General features: G+C 42.0%; 1 protein-coding gene across 3 annotated transcripts; it reads left to right on the forward strand.

Annotated features, from left to right (window-relative positions):
* Nucleotides 1-201: 201 nt before the first annotated feature.
* recql (RecQ helicase-like) lies at nucleotides 202-17,039 on the forward strand. 3 transcript variants are annotated; one of them, XM_071501960.1, is made up of 16 exons: nucleotides 204-523; nucleotides 1,578-1,643; nucleotides 4,993-5,229; nucleotides 5,307-5,486; nucleotides 6,181-6,287; nucleotides 7,638-7,836; nucleotides 7,928-8,094; nucleotides 8,877-8,958; nucleotides 9,073-9,221; nucleotides 9,423-9,540; nucleotides 9,628-9,766; nucleotides 9,887-9,978; nucleotides 10,109-10,325; nucleotides 11,626-11,755; nucleotides 14,484-14,621; nucleotides 15,518-17,039. In XM_071501960.1, exons 2-15 carry the CDS (start codon nucleotides 1,619-1,621, stop codon nucleotides 14,586-14,588), a joined length of 1,947 nt encoding a protein of 648 aa, XP_071358061.1. In that variant the 5' UTR covers nucleotides 204-523; nucleotides 1,578-1,618; the 3' UTR covers nucleotides 14,589-14,621; nucleotides 15,518-17,039. The 3 variants fall into 3 exon arrangements, with proteins under 3 accessions (XP_071358060.1, XP_071358059.1, XP_071358061.1); XM_071501959.1 differs by lacking the exon at nucleotides 14,484-14,621 and having other exon boundaries at nucleotides 202-523; XM_071501958.1 differs by lacking the exon at nucleotides 14,484-14,621 and having other exon boundaries at nucleotides 203-523; nucleotides 10,109-10,320; nucleotides 11,621-11,755.
* Nucleotides 17,040-22,258: the final 5,219 nt, after the last annotated feature.

The raw sequence follows: 22,258 nt of genomic DNA on the forward strand, positions 1-22,258 counted from the left end.
ATTCAACGCATCAACTCCACCATCCTCTTTTTTTTTAAGTTATAAGTAGTAGAAGCGTGTATAAACTACATCTACTCTACTGGTATATCACACAGTGGATATAGAGTGGATATTACAAGAATGTTTACTAAAAAGGGAAACATTTCGATTCTTCAAATGTTCATGTTTCTTGAATGCATCACAGTTAGCTATGGGGACTTTTGTCCTGAGTTTATTCTGTCAGGCAGCGCTGACTAAGAGTTGGATAGCAGGATCTTTTGCAATGATCCAGGCCTCCTGGGTTATATATGAACAACTGATTATAAAAACTTGACCAATTAAATACTTAAAGGGGAGGCTATGGTTGATATGGGTGTGTCAATGCTGGAGCAGCAGGCTAAATTTTTAGGCAGCCTTGCAGGGTAAATTTAGGGTTAACATTACTCATTGACAAAAAGTATTTCTTTCTCCCGGCGCGGTCTGTCTGTAGCAACCGTGAAGGAGTTCAACAACAAGAGAGGGGCCTGGTCGCAGTTGCTGAATGGTGAGTTAGTTGTATTTTAGCCTTTTCAGGGTTTTGTCCTAGACGTATACACAAATGTATCCTACAGCAGAGAGGGATAGTTCAATAGAACACTGCATATCTTGTTTGCCAGAGAGGACTGTGACATGAGAGAGAGACTTGTCTATCCAATGCTCCAGTATCCGGGGTTGGTTAAAATAACCTGAAACAAGCTAACAGCTAACGGTGATTTACTACTGCCTGTGTGATGAGACAGGTGCAACGCTGTCGAGCTAAGTTAGCTTACGTGATGATGCTTTCAATGTGGCTATGTAGATAATGGAACAAAATTGGCATTTAACGCGTTTAACGTTGTACCCTCATTTTACTTTGTATTTTAGGGGTATCTTCAATTTTAACTTTTGTTACATTTGTTAGAGTGCTCCTTTATAGGTGAACTGGCAGTGGTGGGAAATTGGAATAAATATTCCACCTAATAACAATATCATAAATGTAGGAATTATGTAAGATTTCACTTACATCAACTTATTAAATGCATAACAGTGAACATAAACGTGCAGTCAGGTATGTAGCATCTCATGTATATAATGATAATATGATAATAACACCATATGTTATCATTAGGGCTGAAAGGTATGCAAAAAAGAATTTTTAGTGGGAATGGTAATTTTTGCGTTTCATTCTAACTGAAAAATATAAGAATGATGATGATGTGATTTTTGCTTATGTCTGTACCAAACAGCAAGTTGCTTTAGATCTGGAGAAAATGATTTGTAGGCTGGGGCATCACTGTAACACCACAATGCTTCATTTATGATGGTATATTGTGATATGTTTTACCTTTTTCAAAAATTTGTAACTCCTGTAATTTGGATATTGCACTTGACCATATTGATATTTTGATGTATTTCGGTAAATTGTTCAGCCCTAATTATCATAACATTAATACAAGAGAGGTTCAACTCTAAAAGTACAGATCAGTCAGAAGTATAGCATTTCTAAAATGGGACTTGAAGGTTAAAAGTTAACAGTAGTTCAAAACTGAACTTGTTGAGCATGTTTTTCTGTCTTACAGGGAATCACAACATCCTTCCTGAGCAAATCAGTCTGAGAAATATGGATCTTAGTGGTGGAAATGATGGTAAGTCATCATCCAGCCAGGAGTCCAAAAACAAACTGTTGACATATTTAGTGACTGAACTGCTTTGCATCAGTTTCATTTGCTCAAGATATGAACTAAAGCTCATTGAAGACCAAACACGGCCACAGCGCTAGATGTAAACGGTCAGCATTATCCTCAGTGGTAATTCTGCACTTGTTTTTATTTGAGGGGAGGTTGACATCATGGGGATAAACAGCAGATAACTCTGCCACATCCCCGAAGAGACAATAGGGGTGGTGCAAAAAGAAAGAGATCATTAGCTGTGTAAGTGTGAGCCTCTGAAGATTAGTACCTGTGCATGTGTGAGACCTGACAGTATCCTCCAGTGAGTCCAGTGACTGAAACCTGCTGCACATAATTCATGCTAGGATTGGGTATTAAGGGCCTGCCCTTGATGTCACAGTTCCAACTGCCATTATACTCGCAGGTAGAGAAGAGGGTATTCATTGATTTCCACTATGTCAGACTCACATTATATAAAAATTTCAAATTAAAAGAAATGCCAAGAACAGAACTAAATTATTGGGGATGGGTACTCAGCTGTTCTTAATACTAAATCTTTATTTCAAGCATACAGTATATTCATACTGGAACAACCAACTAAATATGTTGTTAAAAAGGAAACTAATATGATACAATTGTTCATATCTGTGTGTGGTGTGGCTGAACACTAGTCCCCCACATTGCAATGTACAGTGGAGAGGAATTGAACACACCTGTAAAAAAAGCTTAAAAAAACATTTTACTGCTCTTTTGAAAAAAAAAAAAAAAAAAAAATTTAAAAATCAATTATGAGCAATAGGTCTGAATTCAGAGCTTAATTTGACATCTTGTCTGGTGTCCCTTTTTTACAGAGAGGAACTCTCTGTTAACACTGTTAATGTTTTAATGACCAAATCTGTAGTATGTTCGTTAAAGTGTGAGCTTAGAGTAAGATGAATCATTGCCTCACTAATAATAAATGTTATTAGATATCAGTTTTTATTTTTAATTTAATTTAACAGACCACTTTGCTCTAAGTTGAGCTACAGCGTTAAAACGTGTAGAGCTTGTAAGGAGTACAAACATCTTGGCCCGTATTCACAAAGCATCTTAAGGCTAAAAGTAGCTTCTAACCTGCCGATGTAGGAGAAACTCCTAAAAATAATGGCCGTGTCAGTTCGAACTTTTGGACTGCTCATTTTTTTTGACTAAGAGTATTCTTAGCGCTGAAATTAGCATCTAAGTCTGGGAGAAGTTAGAAGTAGTGGAGAGGACTCCTGACTCACTAAGACCAGATCACAGAGACTTGTCAAAGGGCTGTGGTCACCTCGCAACGCTGCGCTATATGGCTACGGGAAAATGCAACTGCATGCAGCAATACGCCAACGACAGAGAAATAAAGCCGCTGCAAGGCTGCTACCCGGTGTGAGCGGTGCCACATATGGAACGCATGTAATCATTATTGCACCATCGCAAGACGAGGATTATTATTATTTGTAAACAGGAAAAAAAACGCACCATCAACACATGGATTGTATAAAATGCTACTATACTTCTGCAAACTGGTGAGGATCTACACACGATTCGTGGATCATAATGGAGAGTGGTCTGAGGCAGCTGTTTGAAAGGCATCATATTCCAGCTGTATGACACTTGGTGAGGGACGGTGGATATCACACCCTCCCTCAACCCGCAGCTGGGGCCGCAGCTACATTTTAACAGGCACAACAGGTGGTCAATAGGCCCGCAGTAAGGTTTGAATGAGTTTTCAACTTTATTATTTTTAAATAAAACAACATTGAGTGAATTGAATGTAAGTTTTTATTGTAAAATTAAATTCTTCCGGGTCTACACAAACCTTTTCATACAGATGTATTTTGGAGAATCCACTCCTTATGTAAACAGCATGTCATCCGTAATTATTTAATTTGCTTGTTTATTTCTGTTTTCTTAATTTTTACTGCGGGAGGTTGCGCATGCGTTTTCACCGGCACATGCCGATCTTTCATCAACCAATCACTATGGTCTTGCAAGCAAGCTTGTCCATGGAAACTGACGTCAGCCATAGTAACTGAGTTACACTCTTAGCTTAGGAGTTTTCGCTTTTCCTAAGTAAAAGCTGGTCTCAGCAGCTTTGGGAAGAGAATTTAGTACTAAAAAACTTTTAGTTAGAAACTTTTAGCGCAACTTAGGAGAACTCTGAGTGGTGAGATAGAATGCTTTGTGAATACGGGCCCTGATCTTTATTGCTAGGTGATGTCACCATGTCTTGCACTTAATTAACAGTGACTGTACTTAGGACCGCAAACATTACAACTGGAAATTAGTTTTTATATATTTCAAAATTTCAAAATTAAGGAAAGGACAGCAACATCATCCCTTCAGTAAGTTTTATTGTGCCAAAGCATCTCGGTCTCCTTCCTCAGTGCACACAAAGCATGATGAACTCAGTGTGGACGAGACTGTGGCACAGGTGACCTCGGGTCGTCAGTCTCCAAGACTGAACAGTCTTCATAAAGTTAACTGATACTGACTGAAGCACCTCATTTATTGTTGTTATAGCAACTTGGCTCTGTCAGTCTGTTGGTCGTTCTGACATTTCACTGGATTAGCATGAAGTTTGATTCAGACAGTCATGCCCCCCTCAAGATGAGCTGTGATCACTTTGCTGATTTCAATTTGTTCATGAGCAAATTCCAACAAAACTAATGACATACCCGTCAGCCTCAGCTGTTCTTCGTTTTTAGTGCTAAACACTAAACTTAGATGATGGTCATGGTGAACAGTATATCAGTTTAGCGTCGGCTTGTTAGCGTTGTCATTGTGATTATGTGACATCATCAGCAATGTGGATGTTAGTGCAGCCTTACATGCTAGCATGGCTCTAGATGCCAAATCCAGTTACCTTTTAAATCCCACATTTAGCCTAATTTTAGCCTAAAATTTTGGTTAGATTTATTATCATATAATCTGCACCCATTTGGAATTGTATGGCAAGAAACATTGTCAGCTTTTTCCCTCTAGTGGTTGTATTCCTACAAAAAGGAGTCATTTCTCCACTGATATATCCACATCAGCAACCATATCATCTTAGAATTAGTTTTTTAGGATATATTTAATTCAATAAAAAAAAACCCAGATCAATAGAATTTGCCAGTTTTGTCTGTGTCTCTCTCTATAATAAAAATCACATATAACAATAATTGACATTGCAAGATTCAAAAGTGTAAAATGTAAGCAGCTGGAGGTAGGACAGTACCAGAGGTGTCTCTGTCTTCTAGGACTCAGCAGATCACTGGTTTAGTGTAGCCTGCTGACAGTGTTCCTGCTGTTTCTTCCTCTGCAGATGCACAGGCAGAGCTGGACTCAGTGGAGGCTGAGCTGGAGTTGGTGGAGCTGCAGATCACAGAGCTCCTGCAGAAACAGACCGAGCTGACCTCTCGTAAGAATGCACTGCTGCAACGGCTGGAGGAGGCCTGTGACGCTGCACAGTCATCATCATCCTCATCCTCAGCTTCCGCAAAGTCATCTAGAGCTGATCCCGTAATGAGCAAGCAGGAGATGCAGTGCTATGATGGAGCAGGTAATGCACACACCTGGCTACACACTGAGAGTCAGTAGGTTTGTGTGTTAATCTGTTAATGTCTTGATGTTTGGTAGATTTTCCATGGTCTAAAGAAGTGGAACAGCACCTAAAGGACTCATTCCAACTCTCCAAGTTCAGACCACTGCAGCTGAGGGCCATCAATCTGACCCTGTCAGGCAAAGATCTCTTCCTTGTAATGCCTACAGGAAGAGGAAAAAGCCTCTGCTACCAGCTGCCTGCAGTCTGCTCCAAAGGTACACTGAGCCACACACAATGTTGTCCTTACACTGCTCATGCTCGCACCACTTTTTCAATTCAAAAGCTAATTCTGTTTGTTCTGTGAGTACTTACACACTCAGTAGCTGTGTTCCAATTCAGTGGCCGCATCCTTCAGAGGAAGTGGTCTACGAAGGTAGCTGTCGTAGACCGCGAAGGCTGCCGCTCTGGTCTACGGAGGATTTTCTCTAACATCACCAGTTGTGCCCGACAGTACCGTTGCATCACAAAGCGAGGCTCCTGTTGCCTAGCAATCTTGACAATGCGTAACTTTTTTTCACCTGAACTTGAGGTTTTAGGGCCCTCAGTTTTAACAGTTACTGTTGAACTGAGCTGAAACACAACACTTATGTTTAACAGTGTGATCTACAGACTCTCTGTTGGTGGTGTTTGCTGACATATTATTTCCATTACTGATACGCAGTGAATCTTGGGATAGGTTGGGCCACGAAGGATCCACCAGTTGGATCCTTTGTGGCCCAGGAAAAGAAGGACTCATTTTTTGGCCTTATTTAGAGGAGCCTTTGAAATGGGACAGTCTGGTTATGTTGCTGTGACTCAAATGCAGCCCCTGATGGATATGGTTCCTGAATTTGGTCACAGCTACTGACTCAGCTGTCCTGTTGTAACTGTCTGTGTGTGTGTGTGTGTGTGTGTGTGTGTGTGTGTCAGGTTTTACACTGGTTGTCACTCCCTTGGTGTCCCTGATGGAGGACCAGATTATGTACCTGAAGTCAATCGATGTGTCTGCAGTCATGCTGAATGCGTCCAGTAGCAAGGTAACATCTCACCTCAGCTCACCTTCTTCTCCAGAGAGCTACACAGATTTCACCTTCCACAGAACAAACTGTCCATCCGTCTCATTCTCCTCGAAGCTAAGCAAGCAAGCAAAGTTTACTTATTAGCACTTTTCACAGACACTAGTCACAAAGTGCTTCATAATTCAAAGAATAAAATGAAATGAAAGAATTAAAATGAACATACAACAAATAAGAGCAAAAATAAAAACAATATAAACAGAAGATATACAAGAGGAAAACACATGAAAGACTAAAATACCATATGCATAAAATAGCATAAAATACCACATGCTACCTAAAAGCCTGTCTGAACAGATGGGTTTTCAGTTGCTTTTTAAAAGAGTCCAGGGTTCTCAAACTTAGTGGAAGACTGTTCCAGAGCTTAGGAGCTGTTGACTGGACGGCCCAATCACCCCCGGGTGGTCTTCAAGCGTGTTCATGGAGTGCTCAAAAGACCCAGGGTGGAGGACCTCAGAGCTCGACTCGTGGTGTGGGGGTGAAGGAGCTCTGTGATGTATTCTGGGGCCTGGCCATGTAAAACTCTAAAAGTGAGAACTAAGATTTTAGAGTGGATTCTAATATCAATGTGAAGTCAGTGCAGAGAGGTTAAATAGGTGTCATATGTGTCCATCTGTTAGATTTGGTTCAAAGCCTGGCAGCAGCGTTTTGGATGGTTTGTAGGTGATGAAGGGAAGATTTGTTCAGGCACGTAAAAAGAGCTTTGAAAGTGATGATATGTTGATGTGTTTACAGCTTGATTCCACTGTCCCCATATGGCCAAAAAGAAACAACAGTTATTATTGGTGGTCTGTATTTACTTTTTCAACATCAACTGGCAACATCATCTGTCTCAGGTGATCCCATCATAGCTGGACAGCTCTAAGTACAGGATGCATTCACAACGCATTTGAGATCTGATTAGTCAGACTAGTAAAACAGATTTTCTCTGACCTAGACACAACAAGAGTCAAAGGAGAGATAAAGTAAAGTTAAGAATCTCTTTTAATTTTGTTCACCTGGATTACAGCTTTAAAAGTTAACATTGAGTCATCACCTGTCAGACCTTCTCAGATTACAAGCCTGTAGCTTTCACTGTTACTTTTACAGTCACTGTTTCTAGCACACAATGATAAAGACATCTATCTCCTGCTGTACAGGTGCAGCTTTTCTAACATTCTGTGAGAAGTGTGGAGTCATCTGACAAACACTGAATGATGTTGATCGTATCACTGTTAGGACCAGCAGTTTGTTTTTATAAATCAGATTACTGGAATCTCTGCTTTCACATGAGAAACAATTTGAAAAATAATTCTTATAATTTTTTTTTAGGAGCACGCTAAGACAGTCATGGCTGGAATGACAGATGTGAAAACCCCTTTCAAGCTGGTGTATGTGACTCCAGAGAAGATTGCAAAGAGCAAGCTGCTCATGTCTCGTTTGGAGAAAGCCTACGGCGCAAACCTGCTGAGTCGCATCGCTGTGGACGAGGTGCACTGCTGCAGCCAGTGGGGACATGACTTCAGACCAGGTGAGAGGTTCCTCCAAGATTCATCCCTGTCAGATCACATAGACGGTTCATGTTCAGAGTTGATAAAATGTGTGTGTGTGTCACTGTGTAGATTATAAGCTGCTGGGCATCCTGAAGAGGCAGTTCCCCAAAGTGCCGCTCCTCGGCCTCACTGCCACGGCAACCAGCAGCGTCCTCAAGGACTGTGAGAAGATCCTGTGTGTGCCACAGCCAATCACACTCACCTCCTCCTTCAACCGGACCAATCTCTACTACGAGGTGGTCACCATGGCAACTACACTCACTCACACACCTCAGCCACCTGCATTATGGACAAACACACACCAAATGCTTCTCTGTACTTCCACCTGCTAACACACACGTATCTGACTTTTTAAAAATCATCTGCACCTGTTTATAAAAAACATGACCTGAAGGTGTTTTGCTTGTTTAGCCCATTATTATTATGAAACTTTATAACAGATATTAGCTTCAATTCATTGCAGTTCTCTATTAAAACCAGCTTGCAACTTTCTTGACAAGTCCAGAATGACATGTTTGGATTCTTGCTCACATCTGTTGGACTTAATTCAATTCAGTTCAATTCAATTTTATTTGTATAGCGCTAAATCATAATATACATTATCTCAAGGCACTTTACAGGGTCAGGTCAAGACCTTACTTTGTTACAGAGAAAAACCCAACAGTTCCCACAACAAGCAAGCGCTTGGCGACAGGGGGGAGGAAAAACTCCCTTTTAACAGGAAGAAACCTCCAACAGAACCGGGCTCAGGGTGGGCGGCCATCTGCCTCGACCGGTTGGGTTTAGGAGAAGATAAAAAGAGGGGGTGGGGGGAGGAGAGAGGAGAGAAGAGAGAGCGAGACCAGGAACAGCTGTGTAGGTAATAGTGTTATCAATAATAATGACAGGTAACAGTGGTTAATAGTAAAGATGAGTAGTGGTGGATCTGGATCCTGCTGCTCCCGAGGCAGAGATACCTTAACTGATATAACTCCTATAAGAAATGTAAGAGTGTCACTAACAGTCAGATTTTTCTCAGGTTCGTATTAAAGATTCTGACAATGATGCATCGATAAGGGACATCGCTTCTCTGATCAACAGCAGATACAAGGACCAGTCAGGTACTGCAGCAAACAGTAAAATTAAAGCGATAATGATATGACAGAATATATTATGGAACTGTAAATATTCACGTGTGTGTGTCTTTGTGTGTGTGTGTGTTTTGTTTGTCACAGGGATTGTGTATGTGTTCTCTCAGAAGGATGCAGAGTCTGTGTCATCTGAACTGCAGCAGAGGGACATTCTGGCGTATCCATACCATGCCAACATGGACCCTGACGACAAGTCCCGGGTTCACCGCAAGTGGACTTCCAACAAAATTAAGGTACTTGGATGTGATACACATTGTGGTATTTGGTGTTGGTGTTGGGGGGGGGGGGGGGGGGGGGGGGGGCTGAGATCTCGAAGGAAGATCAGGGCCACATGTGCAGCTGCCTTGTATAAAGAAATTTAAGGGTAAATAATAAATACTGCAGTTGTAGGTGTCATGTTTGAACATGTCATGCATGATTGTGTTGTTCTCCAGGTGGTTGTAGCCACTGTGGCATTTGGCATGGGCATCGACAAGCCTGACGTCAGGTTTGTCATCCACCACACCATCAGCAAGTCCATCGAGAACTACTACCAAGAGAGTGGACGTGCAGGTAGACCCAGTTTTATCAGTATACTGCTCCTGCATTTTTGCTTTGCTAATAGACCTCCTTCAAATTCCTGTGCGTGTGTGTGTCCAGGTCGAGATGACCGTCCAGCTGACTGCATCGTCTACTTTGGCTTCTCTGACATCTTCAGGATCAGCACCATGGTGGTGATGGAGAACGTAGGTCAACAGAAGCTGCTGCAGATGGTCGACTATTGCCAGAATGTCGACAGGTAACACACACACACACACACACACACACACACTCACACTCACACAGAATACTTCACATACTGTTACGCTTTCACCGCATGACTTGAACGCCTCTTGAGTCTCATGTTTGCTGTGTGAAGGTGCCGCCGCTCTCTCATGGCTGTTCATTTTGATGAGGTGTGGGACGATGAAGGATGCAACCAGATGTGTGATACTTGCCGCCATGCAAAAGGTGTGTGTCTGTGATGTATTTTAACAGGATTCATGCTTGCATGTTTGACTTGAACTATCTGTTTAGTTTCTTGTTGAAAATATATCTTGAGTGACCCAGCTAAGTGATCATCTCATCTCCACTCCTCCAGACTGCACATCTGTGGACATTACCCAGCATGCCAGGCAGGTGGTGCAGATTCTGGAGTTGGCAGCATCGATGGATGAGAGGCTGACTCCTCTGAAGCTGGTGGAGGCCTGGATGGGGAAAGGTCCTGCCAAGCGCAGGAAGATGATTCAGACCACCATGCTTTCGCGGTTGCAGGCTGAAGCTGTGATTGTGTGTCTGCTGCTGCAGGGATATCTCAGGTGACATCATGCTCTGTTGGTTGTGTTCATTTGTTAGGGATTTTACATTGTTCAGTGTTTCAACTTCCGTTCAAATTTATCAGTGGGACAGTGTTTTGATTTTATCACCAACTTGACTGTTACATTATTGGCCCAGTTAATTGGTTACCAGTGGCAGTGCAACAAATTAACTGTTAAAAATTATGACTTGAGTGCAATTTTCGCATTTTTGCAGCAGCAGAACTTTTAATTAGAACTTACATATTTTCTCATGTAGGAAGTTGTAGGAGGTGGATGGTTCAGTCTGCATTCATTGATTTTGCCATTCACTCAGCTGTAGTTAATTATTGTTCATTAACAGCCAAACAAAAACAAAATAAATTCTCAGCTGTTGTCAGGTTAATGTGCTCTCTGCATGTCAGAGTCTGTTCTGTTTCTGCCTGTTTCTGCTGTTCAGATACACTAACAGGGTCACTGATCTGGCTCCCAAGAAATGATTCAGATAACAGCCTCATGTTCACACAGGCTGCAGGCAGCTCAGTAGCTGTTCAGTTAAAATGACAGACAGCTTTCAGACACAACACTTTAAGCTTCTCACCTTCAAAGCTTTGAAGCTGGGATTCAACTGTGAAGCTGGCAGTAGTTTCTTTTGAAACTAATCTGTCTGAGCCAGATTCAAACCCGGACAGCTGTAGTAAGAGGAGTTTCAACATGTCAGTTAATGCAGTGACACAAAAAGCTCTAACAGCTCCAAATGCAATTAAGAGACAATTTTATAATTTACATATTACAAACTGAAAACTGGTTTAAGACATTTGATGGTGTTATCCTGCCCATTGCACTGTTAAGTAGTGAAGTGTGGGGTCCACTCAGTCATCACAGCTTTGCCCTGTGGGACAATCATCCTGCAGTTTCTGCAGAGTGATTTTACGTATGCAGAGAAAAACACCAACAGATGCCTGTGGAGCAGAACCAGACTGATACCTGCTGAGTATTAACATTCAAAAGAGAGCACTCACCTATGCACCTTAAATCAGCTCCAGACCCCCTCCATTCTAAAGATCTCTAAACCCAGGAGCTGAGCCCTGATGAGTCCCCTGTAGCAGTCTGTGCTTAGATTAAGTGTTCCCTCTCAAACTCTCTGATCAGTCTCTCAACAGCACCGCTTTCTGACACCAATCAGAATAAACCCAGATATAACACAATGTGAAGAATGTGGAAAGAAGAAACTAGACCCCCCTCCACACACACACACAGACAGTTTGGACTCTGTCTGACATGAGTAACTCTTCTCTGTCTGGTTTGTGTGTACTGACCTCAGAGAGGACTTCAGTTTCACTCCATACACCACCTACTTCTACATGAAGCTGGGCCGTAAAGCTCCTTTGCTGAAGAGCCAGGCTCACACACTCAGCATGAAGATGAGGACCACAGAGTCTGGGTCTGCTGTGGTGAGTACAGTCCACGCTGATCCGTCACAGAACAGTTGGATAGATGCTCTAGCATGTTGAGCAAACTCTGCATCATGTAGAAGTGTTGTCTGTTGTAATGAAAAAAATACTACCTCATGTTCAGTCACATGACTCTGCCCTGTCTCACTAATGTTAGTCTGCATTCACTCCAAGTGAAGCTGGAAATATGGACGACATGAGCACAAACACTGAGCCTCAGGCTGCATCCACACTGACATGTTTTAGTTTTAAAACACATCACCTGTGCTACGTTAACTCCTGATGTTCACTCTGAGGTTTCAGCCCCTAAAACAAACCTATGGAAACACTGCTGGACACGTTTTAGTAAGATATTCATGGGTTGTGTTGTAGAGACACAAAAGTTTGAAAATATGAATGATATTGATTTGAAGTCGTATTGCCCAGCCCCAAACTGTTGTATTAAGTGAACATCTGGCTCTGCTTCAGCTTTTGAAGACAGTTGTTAGTGTCCTGTTTAAACCACTATACCAGTATTATTCAGATCATTTTTAAATCTCAGAAGCTGTAAACTGCCTTGAAGGAGAGTTGCCAGGTGCTTTCACCAGCTGAAAAAAAAAAACAAGGACTCAGAATTTGCACAACTATTTGTGCCTTTTTTACACAAGTAATGATGTGAAATCTTGAGTCCAACTGATACTGGAGTCTTAAAGCAAACATTTTTCTGGGAGTAAACATCAATCATCCACAACAGAATCATTTGGGGATAGGAATACATTATAATGATGGCACTAGCAGCCGTGGATTCTGCTTTGATAAGTAAACCATTGGCTCTTCTCTTCCAGGTGATTTGCTGGAAACAGACCAGTCATTCATACTGGTCACCACATACTGTAAAAGCAAGCAAAATCTTCTGACTCCAGTAGATGTTGGGCTCTTCTTTTCTTCTTCTGCTGTGTTTGTGTAGTAATGTGTTTTTTCTTCCAGCGCTCTCTGTTCTCTGTGTGAAGTCTCTCTAATCACTTTCTTCTTCTTCTTCTTATGTGGCTGATGTGTTTCCTCCATATCACTTAAAATGTTCTCACACATTTTGTAATTGTCTCTAAAAGTCCACGGAGGTAAGTCGAGTGAATTTAAGTTAAATGTTGTCACTTTTACTCTGTATACGTATCATCATTCAGTCTATATCAGATTCTGTCCTTCACATAGTGATGACTTGAGTTTTTGTGTTTTTATTTTCAAGATCTGACAAAGAAGCTTCACACCGTCACCACACACCTGCTGCTGATGATCATTAGTATTCTAACGTGATTAATCATAGACTTAATCATTGTAGTTCATGTAGATTCCACCGCTGATCTAAAACACACATTTTTGTGTGTCTTCCCTGCTGCTGTGACTGGCCCAGCTGTTTAAAATGTGTGAGGTGACAGTGTTACTGGTGTAGATGATAAGAGATAATCTCCGCTCCCTTTGATTCATAATGATGTGAATACTTCACGATTATGAGCTGCAGCACTAAAATAAGTAGTCAGTTAAGTATTTTTATTGAAAATAATACTTAATGTCTGCAGGCTTCTCATTGTCTTCATCAGTAAATCATGACTGGCTCAGCTGTAATGGATTCGGCTTTGGTTGCCATTATGTGACCAAAGTATGGCGCAATAATGATATCGACTGTGAGAAGTAGCAAGTGATCCTTGAGTTAAAAATAATTTTATGTAAATATTTAATTTTGATAATTTAACATTAAAGTAATTTATCAAGCTAAAATACCAAACAGCTGGTTTCAGGAAGTCAAGTCAGTAAGACAGATGCTGCTTTTCTTTAGGTTTAGAGCAGTTAAACCTGCAGTGCAGAACTGTTTTACAAAGACCCATCTGTCCAAGAGCAAGGCCACATCCATGTTTTTTTTAGACTCTAATCCTTCCTCTGAACGTCAAGTTTCTTCATTATCTGGAGCATCAGAAACTTTTTTTAGAACCTTCCAAGGTTTTTCCACCATAGTCTCCAACATATTTCCAGTTGCTGTCTCCGTCTCCACAAATGACTGAGTGGTGAAGTTCCACTTTTGGTCGGCCAGCAGAGTGTTGAAGTTTCCCTACTGGCCATCGCTCTTTCACATGAACAGCTTCTATTACATCATCAGAAGTGTCTTGACAGTGTAACCAGCTTTTATCACTAGATTTACTGACTTTTCAGACACCTTTAGTGACTTTTTTCAAAGTGAAGCACCTAATGACAAATGTTACAGTGTCTTTTTGGACAAACCTTCCATAGAAGAGAGTCGCCAGTGTTACCATGCAGATGTGGACGTGACTGCTGGTTAAATGTAGTGAATTCAGCTGTATGAAAATACTGTATATATGAGCACAGTGAGCAGAGAAGCAAACAGATAACCAGTTTAAACCAGCTGACACTAGGCTGGATGAAAAATATGACGTGATGACATCATGAATATGCTAATTAGAGTATTACATTATCTTAGTGACTTTAGTAGCTTTAGCAACTATTCATTAAAAGTAAAAGTTGGCTATGAAGCAATAGCAAAACTTACAAATGGATCCTTTAAGTACAGACTCGATTGTTGGATCCCTGTCCTCGGCCACTGTGGTGAGAAAATGGAAGATGCTGTCATGAACATTTTGTCCAGACTTGAGTGTCCCATGTCCTCCCCTCTAGTGTCCCTCGTCCACTCCATGTAGGTGTGAACCCTCTCAGGTAAAAGACTGTTGTCAATGACCTGCAGGTAAAAGCTGCGAGTGGCCAGGGCAAAGCCAAAGGGGGAAAGAGATCAGTTCAAAGTGCTGGAGATGCCCGTGTGTCCAAGAAAATCAAGACAGACCTCCCCTAGTCCCCCACCCCACTGAGAGGACAAGCCGACAAAGTATAGTCCATCATTCTTTATTCTGTTCACTACTGCTTCTTTTGACATGGCTCTGTCCAGACTTGTGCTTCATCTTTACATTTAGATCAGACTGTCTGGGTGTTGGAGGACTGAGCACTGAGAATCTGTTTGTTATATATGATGTATAATATGTCTATATGTATATTAGTCAACAATTAATAAAAAGCTTTATAAGTTGTATAATCATAAGCATGATATCATCTCATCATTCCTGACCAGCAGGCTTGGGCGTTACACAACCTCCACCATCTCCTCTAATTGCTGTTGTATGTATTAATCTGACCCAGTAAAATCGAATCTGAAAGAGTCTAACAACACTGCCTGTTTGGAAAATAACTGTTCACGGCACATCAGAGCCCCACAGCTTTCTTTACCTAAGCCTCAGACTCTTCTGTGAAGATGTAAAAACCAGGCCTGCCACTGATGGAAAATCAGTTGTGTTTTTAGAGGGCAGCCTTACTTACCCAGCTCACTAGTTCACTGACAGGAAGGCAGCAGCCAGGTTTTCTGTCTCTTTGCAGACATTGTGGTTGTAAATGATTCTATTTGTCTGACGACTTAGAAGACTAAAATATAAGTTTTGCCCAAGCCTGTCACTCATGGTCTCTGGTGCCAGTGTGCATACTCAGGAGCATGCTATTGCTAACTTTCACTAACATTTCATTGCACCAGCTAACATGACACTGACTACATAGAGCGGTAGGATAAACTTATAAACAGAGCAGCTACGTGTTGCTTTAGAGGACCTGTAAGAAAAGATGACTGTGGCTGCAGATGTTGAACTGTCTTTACAAACACATCCTCTGGGTTGGTACAGGATGATAATTTAACAATTCACTACTGTTGTTCATTAACACTGGTTTTCTTATTTACAGGACACATCAGCTGTTAAAGCCAGTGAGAAGGAGGATGATATAATCTTTGACCCCGTTGTCATGGACAACAGCTGTCCCCCACAGCCCAAACAGAAACTAGTTAAAGAACAGAGGAACCTGTCCAGGAAAAAAGAATTGAAGCCACTCAGCCAGACAAACAGACGGACAGAGCAACCAGACCAGCAGCTGACAGACAGACATGGAGAGGAGGAGGAAGACAAGAGAGGATCCAGAATGACCCAACATGTAGTCGAGGTTGATGTTGAAATTAACATCATAGATAACATAGGTGTTAGTGATGCTCAGAAAACACCATCACATCAAGTTAAACCTTGTTCAAAAAGGAAATCCACCACCCCTCAGAGAGTGAGGAGGAAACCCCGTGCTAACGTAGAGGTGGTGGATGTTCCGTCTCTGTCCCCAGATGGTGACACCCACACCAACACTGTGCCCAGCTCTCCGTCCCAGGCCTCAGGCATCTCTGAGACTGCAGCTGAGGAGCTCTGTGAACTGAGGAACTACTACAGCAAACAGCTGAGGAGAATAAACTACATTTCCCATGAATACTTGGGGCAGCCCACAGAGCCAGGAGTGCTGGCATGCATCAGGGAGCCTCTGAAGAGTCTCCGTCTGCCCCGCAGGGTGACCATCGCTCAGACGGCCCGCAGCCTGTGGACACGAGTGAGCAGCAGGCAGAAACTGGTTCACCGCTGACGCCCAGATTCAGTCAGCTGCAGGAAACACTCAGCTGTGTGTCCAGGTATATTCTCATACAGTCTTATAATTACTGTCACAGCTTAAGAAGCCACTGTGTGTAGGTCTGACCTGGACAAATCTGGTGGTCAGATGAAAGAAAACATTCCAGTGAAGGGAGATTTATGCAGTAAAACACAGATCTGACCTGGGAACACTGAGATGAACTGAAACCAAAACATTACACACTTGTGCTGTTTTCCAACAAACACAAACAGGTGCCAGGTTTCATACCTGAGCCTCCATGAATATGAAGTTCTGGACTTTGATTAATAGGTGATAATTTGTCATTTGTGTCAGATGACACCTGTAAATATAACTGCACAAAGCTTCTGAACTCAGCTGTTGCTACCGTTGTTGCAGCACACAGTTGTACGACTTCTGCAGGGCATGTTAGAGAAGCACGGATTTCCGTCTGTGACCCCTGCAGGGTGGACCTCCTCTGTTATATTCACTGGACAGTGTTGGAAAAATCTTCCAAACCCCCACATTAAGTGAGTTTTGCATGTTAAGAAAAAGTAGAAGAAAATAAACTTTGTACCAGGCCCTCTTTGATACTGTGTACAGTAAGATTCTTTCTGTTGATCCAGATGTTTCCCAGGTGGAAATGCGTTGTTTTCAAGGACACTTTTTTTTTAAATTAAACTTTGATCAGCTGTTATGATGACAGTCATTTTCAGTAAATTTCCAAAAAATACTGTATTCTCTGACTGTTTGTTTATTAGCCATAATTTAAAAATAAAGTTCTGATCTTTTGATGATGACATGATACACTGAGTAAGTGTTTCACTTGTTTCTGTCTGGATCATCCCCAAAGAATTTATTTTACCCTCAAAAACATATGTCTGCAGTTAGTTGAAGGACAACACAACTTGGAATGAAAGTAAAACACACACACACACACTCTCTCACCTATGTTACAGCCTTTATCAAGGGCGCTGTCCAGGCCTGGCATTAACATGCATTTCCCCATGTGTCTTGAACGAAACCACAAAAATAAGATCATCTGGTGAATGGGACACCTCGAAAAAACATTTTATATGCAAGTAATTAGAAAAGATGAGATCTTTAAAAACAATGAAAAATGACAGTCAAAAGATGAGACAGCAGTAGAGTAGCTATAGAGCACTTCACCATCCATACAACTGACCGCAGAGATGTTGTCTTGTTTATTTTCTCAGGGATATTAATCAGCATCACTGTAACTGTGTCAGTGTTTGTTGTTCCTTGGCCAGGTGTTAAACCAGCTGCTGAAACAACAATAAATGACACAACATAAAGAATCAGAATCAGAATCAGAATCAAAATCAGTTTTATTGCCAAGTATGTTTTCACATACAAGGAATTTTTTCTGGTGATTGGTGCAATTGATCAGCAACAGTGGGGCTCTCTAGCCTTGTTGATAAGGCTGATAGCAGATGGGAAGAAGCTATTTTTGTGGCGAGAGGTTTTGGTCCTGAAGGACCGCAGCCTCCTGCCAGAGGGGAGTGTCACAAAGAGTTTGTGTCCAGGGTGGGAGGAGTCAGCTACAATCTTCCCTGCACGCCTCAGAGTCCTTGAGGCGTACAGGTCCTGGAGGGACGGAAGATTGCAGCCAATCACCTTCTCAGCAGAGTGGATGATACGCTGCAGTCTGTTATTGTCCCTCTCCGTGGCAGCAGCGTACCAGATGGTGATGGAGGAGGTGAGGATGGACTCAATGATGGAGGTGTAGAAGTTCACCATCATAGTCCTTGGCAGGTTGAACTTCTTCAATTGCCTCAGGAAATACATCCTCTGCTGAGCTTTTTTGATGAGGGAGCTGATGTTTAGCTCCCATTTGAGATCCTCTGTGATGGTGGTTCCCAAGAAGCGAAAATGCTCCACGGTAGCCACGGGGGAGTCACACAGGGAGATGGGGGTGGGTGGGGCTGGGCTCTTCCTGAAGTCCACTATCATTTCCACTGTCTTCAGAGCGTTTAGCTCTAGGTTGTTCTGCCTGCACCAGGTCACCAGACGCTCAGTCTCCCACCTGTAGGCAGACTCATCGCCATCAGAGATGAGTCCAATGAGAGTGGTGTCGTCTGCAAACTTCAGGAGCTTGACAGACTGATGGCTGGAGGTGCAGGTGTTGGTGTACAGGGAGAAGAGCAGAGGAGAAAGAACGCAGCCTTGTGGGGATCCAGTGCTGATGGTCTGGGAGTCAGACACATGCTTTCCTAGCTTCACGTGCTGCCTCCTGTCAGACAGGAAGTCGGTGATCCACCTGCAGGTGGAGTCAGGCACGCTCAGCTGGGAGAGCTTGTCCTGCAGCAGAGCCGGGATGATGGTGTTGAAGGCAGAGCTGAAGTCCACAAACAGGATCCTGGCATAGGTCCCTGAGGAGTCCAGGTGCTGGAGGATGAAGTGGAGAGCCATGTTGACGGCGTCGTCTACAGACCTGTTGGCTCTGTAGGCGAACTGCAGGGGGTCCAGGAGTGGGTCAGTGATGGATTTGAGGTGGGACAGGACAAGGCGCTCAAATGATTTCATGACCACAGAGGTCAGGGCAATGGGTCTGTAGTCATTTAGTCCTGTGGGCCTTGGTTTTTTGGGGACAGGGATGATGGTGGAGGATTTGAAGCAGGCTGGCACGTGGCAGGTCTCCAGTGAGGTGTTGAAGATGTCCGTGAACACTGGAGACAGCTGATCAGCACAGTGCTTCAGGGATGATGGAGAGACAGAGTAGAACAGGAGATAGCAGACATGACACAGCTGAACAGGATCAAAATGTAACACAGGCAGAACAGTGTCAAACAGATCACATATAAATCACATTACATGACAGATGACAGGTAAAACAATGGTGATGAGACACATTCACATTTATGTTAAAACACATTCATGACAATTGCTTTCTCAAAATCTAAACATTGAATACATTTTGAAAATGTTTTTCTTGATATGTGTTTTATATGTGTATTTTTAAACTCATTCTGTCAGCTTGGTTAACTAAGGTATTTACAGTCAAAGTGTAAGCTTTCTCTGGGCTCTGCAGGTTGGAATTTAGCATTAGGAAGTATAATAGAGAGGGATAGAAAATGTAAAGAAAGAAAAAGAACAATATGCAACAGAAAAAAGCTTTTGGTCCCACACAGTCTAAAGGTAGATGTCCATGTGTTTGTGATTATAAAGCAGGTCTAGGTTCTATATTAATACTGTGAAAGTATCAAAGCCTCAGTCCACAGAGAAATGCACACAGCCTGTATTCAGAAACTGAGCCTTAAAACCAGCCGTCAGGACTTCTGGAACTTTGTGATGTCACAACAAAGCAGTCACTACCCTCAGTCACACCCCAAGCCCCGCCCACCTGGACCCACCATCCAACCTTGCAGGATTTTTACCTGAAATTTGCTATTTTTTAATTGGATCATTCAGAAAACAGTCAGCCAATCAAGGAGAGACTCAGATCCTCTCTTCTGATTGGCTGACTGACCTGTTGTTGCTCGAGCTCCAGAGAGAAGCCTGAAAGAAGAGATGTAAAACTACACTGAGATGGTTTTTGGTTCTTAAAACCACAAATATATCTTCTGATGGAGATCAACACTTAAAATAAAACATAGGAAAAGAGTAAAACATGGGACCTTTAAAAATCACAGGCATGTGAAGGTTGGCAGGGTCAGTACATTTCTATTACAAAAATTTTGGATCAAGTCAAAACATGAAAGCAGCAGTACCCATTTCTTTTAAAACCATTGCTCCCCATGAAGCATTTGTTGGGGCTATTTTCATTATTAACATGGATTATTTACATGAATCATCTAGTGGGTATTTAGGACAGCAGCACGGTGTTAGTCTGCAGCACCATCACCTGTCACAGCTGTGTACCTGCAGGGAGCTTCCTCACAGAGGAACACACTAAAGAGAATCCAAACAAAATACAAGCCTGTTTTCATGTCATACAGAAAGCCTGCTGTTAACATGTTACGTTACATATCACACTGACAGACAGTGAAGCATTACACTTGTACAATCATTTGTTCCTCTTAAATGATTGTGGGTAAAATAGCAAAACAAACCTTGTGAGAGCAAATAGTGAAGCAGACGATGAGTGGAGCTGCTCAGTACATCCTTTCATACATGTGTATTAAGATTTGTTTCTATGCAGCCCTCATATGAGCCATAGTTAACAGCTTAGAGCAGTTTGTCCTGCTACTATGGCCCTTTAAGGCACATCGAGATATTAATGTATTTTTAAACAGCTTGCTTGAAGTCATTTGTGTGGTCATTATTGTATTGTGTCCCTGTTTGTTATTGCAGAGCACTTTGAACTTTATTTCTGGGATGAAAGCTGCTGTAGATACAGATTAGTCTTTGTGACGTGGAGAAGCACCTGAAAACATTATGGTGAAACCTACAAGAATGATGTGTGTCTGGTCACATTACTATTAATCATATTTGTGATATTTTTGATATAGGTAAACATGTGCTATAACACAATTTCTATGTATGTCCGACCAGGGATCAGTGGGTGGAGCCAGAGGTGACGCAGGAAGCCAAGAGAACAGAGAGAAAAGGCCACAGGTTGTTTTTTTTTTTTGTTTTTTTTTTTCTGAATGTATTTAACAAACTACTATTCAAACAAATACATCCTTGCCAGCGTTTCCAATCCAAATATTTAATGATGACGCTGTGGAACAGAACATCAGTTGTGCAAGACATGTATTTCATTTCATGAATCCATGGACCCAACCTGCCTTGGGTCAACAGTCCAGGCTGTTGCTGGAGGTGTGATGGTGTGGGGATGCTGTGTCGCACACTTTGGCCCATAACACCAATCAGCCATGGTTTGAATTTACAGGGTAAGGTTAAGGTATTTATGAGTGTCGGTACCGAGCACCTTAACCTGAGCTTCGGTTCGTCCTACAGCACCAGTTCTGCTGCCAGAAGTGTGCGACTGGGCAGGCACATGCATGAAGACCAGATACCAAAACAAAAAAACACACACAGAGGGGGCGTGGCTTCGTTCTCTGCTCAGGACACTGTGACTCTATATATTTACATAGAAAAAAGTTGTTTGTTGCTGTATTATTGTTTAAAATGTTATTTACAGATCCTTTGAAGCCCTGATCATTTCAGTTTATATTTTTGTGCAGACAGTATTAACAAATTTAAAGTTTCAGGCCAACGTATAAGTTAACAGTTCACAAATGGATCATCTGTCAGAAAAGGAATTCATAAAATAGTATAGCCCTTACTCTTACTTACTTACCTTACTCTGACATTACTATCTAAGCTTAGTTGAAATGCTGCAAGGCGTCTGATTAGACTTGGCACAGTCAGTTTGAGAAGTTCAGTCACAGACTCAGTCACTGGAACTGCTTGGTTATTGTTGCCATATATTGAAGATGTAGGACAGAGGGTGTATGTGGTTCTGTACTGAATATAAAAGGAGCAGGATGTGAAAGAGCCACCAGGAAGTATGATCCATAACATGTTACAGAATAAATTCCTACTGTGACTAAATTCATTCAGTCAAAGTGAGGAGGATCTCCTGTAGAATCCTTCAGACACAACCACTCTGACACAAATGCTATGATGGTACAAACTGTCACAGTTACAGACCTCCCCCTCCCTGCCATTCACGACCTGCACACCAGAGCCCCTCAGAGGCTGCGGTCCAGAAGTCTTTTTTCTTAGGAAGGTTCACACTGAGTGAGTTGACCCGTATGTGTCAGAGAAGCAGCCATGATGCTGCTCGATTTCTCTAAACGATACGGAAAGGAGCTTCAGTGCTTCCTATCTTATCTCCTTTAGCATAGGATGCACTGGACCTTCCTTTACGAAGGGAAAGGAGATAATGCTGTTATGAAGAGCAAACAAATAATCTTTATCATCATTAACAACAATATACTGTATACATGAATGTAATTTCAAAACCCTGCTCACAGCGCTAAAAATGAATTTTCTCTACTTAAAAAATTTATAAAAAAGTCAAAAGTCTGTTTATCCTGCTCATGTCTGAATATA

Source organism: Trachinotus anak, unplaced genomic scaffold (genome assembly GCF_046630095.1).
Source record: "Trachinotus anak isolate AG129_WGS33_773 ecotype Australia unplaced genomic scaffold, CSIRO_AGI_Tana_v1 ptg000018l, whole genome shotgun sequence".
NCBI classification, from domain to species: domain Eukaryota; kingdom Metazoa; phylum Chordata; class Actinopteri; order Carangiformes; family Carangidae; genus Trachinotus; species Trachinotus anak.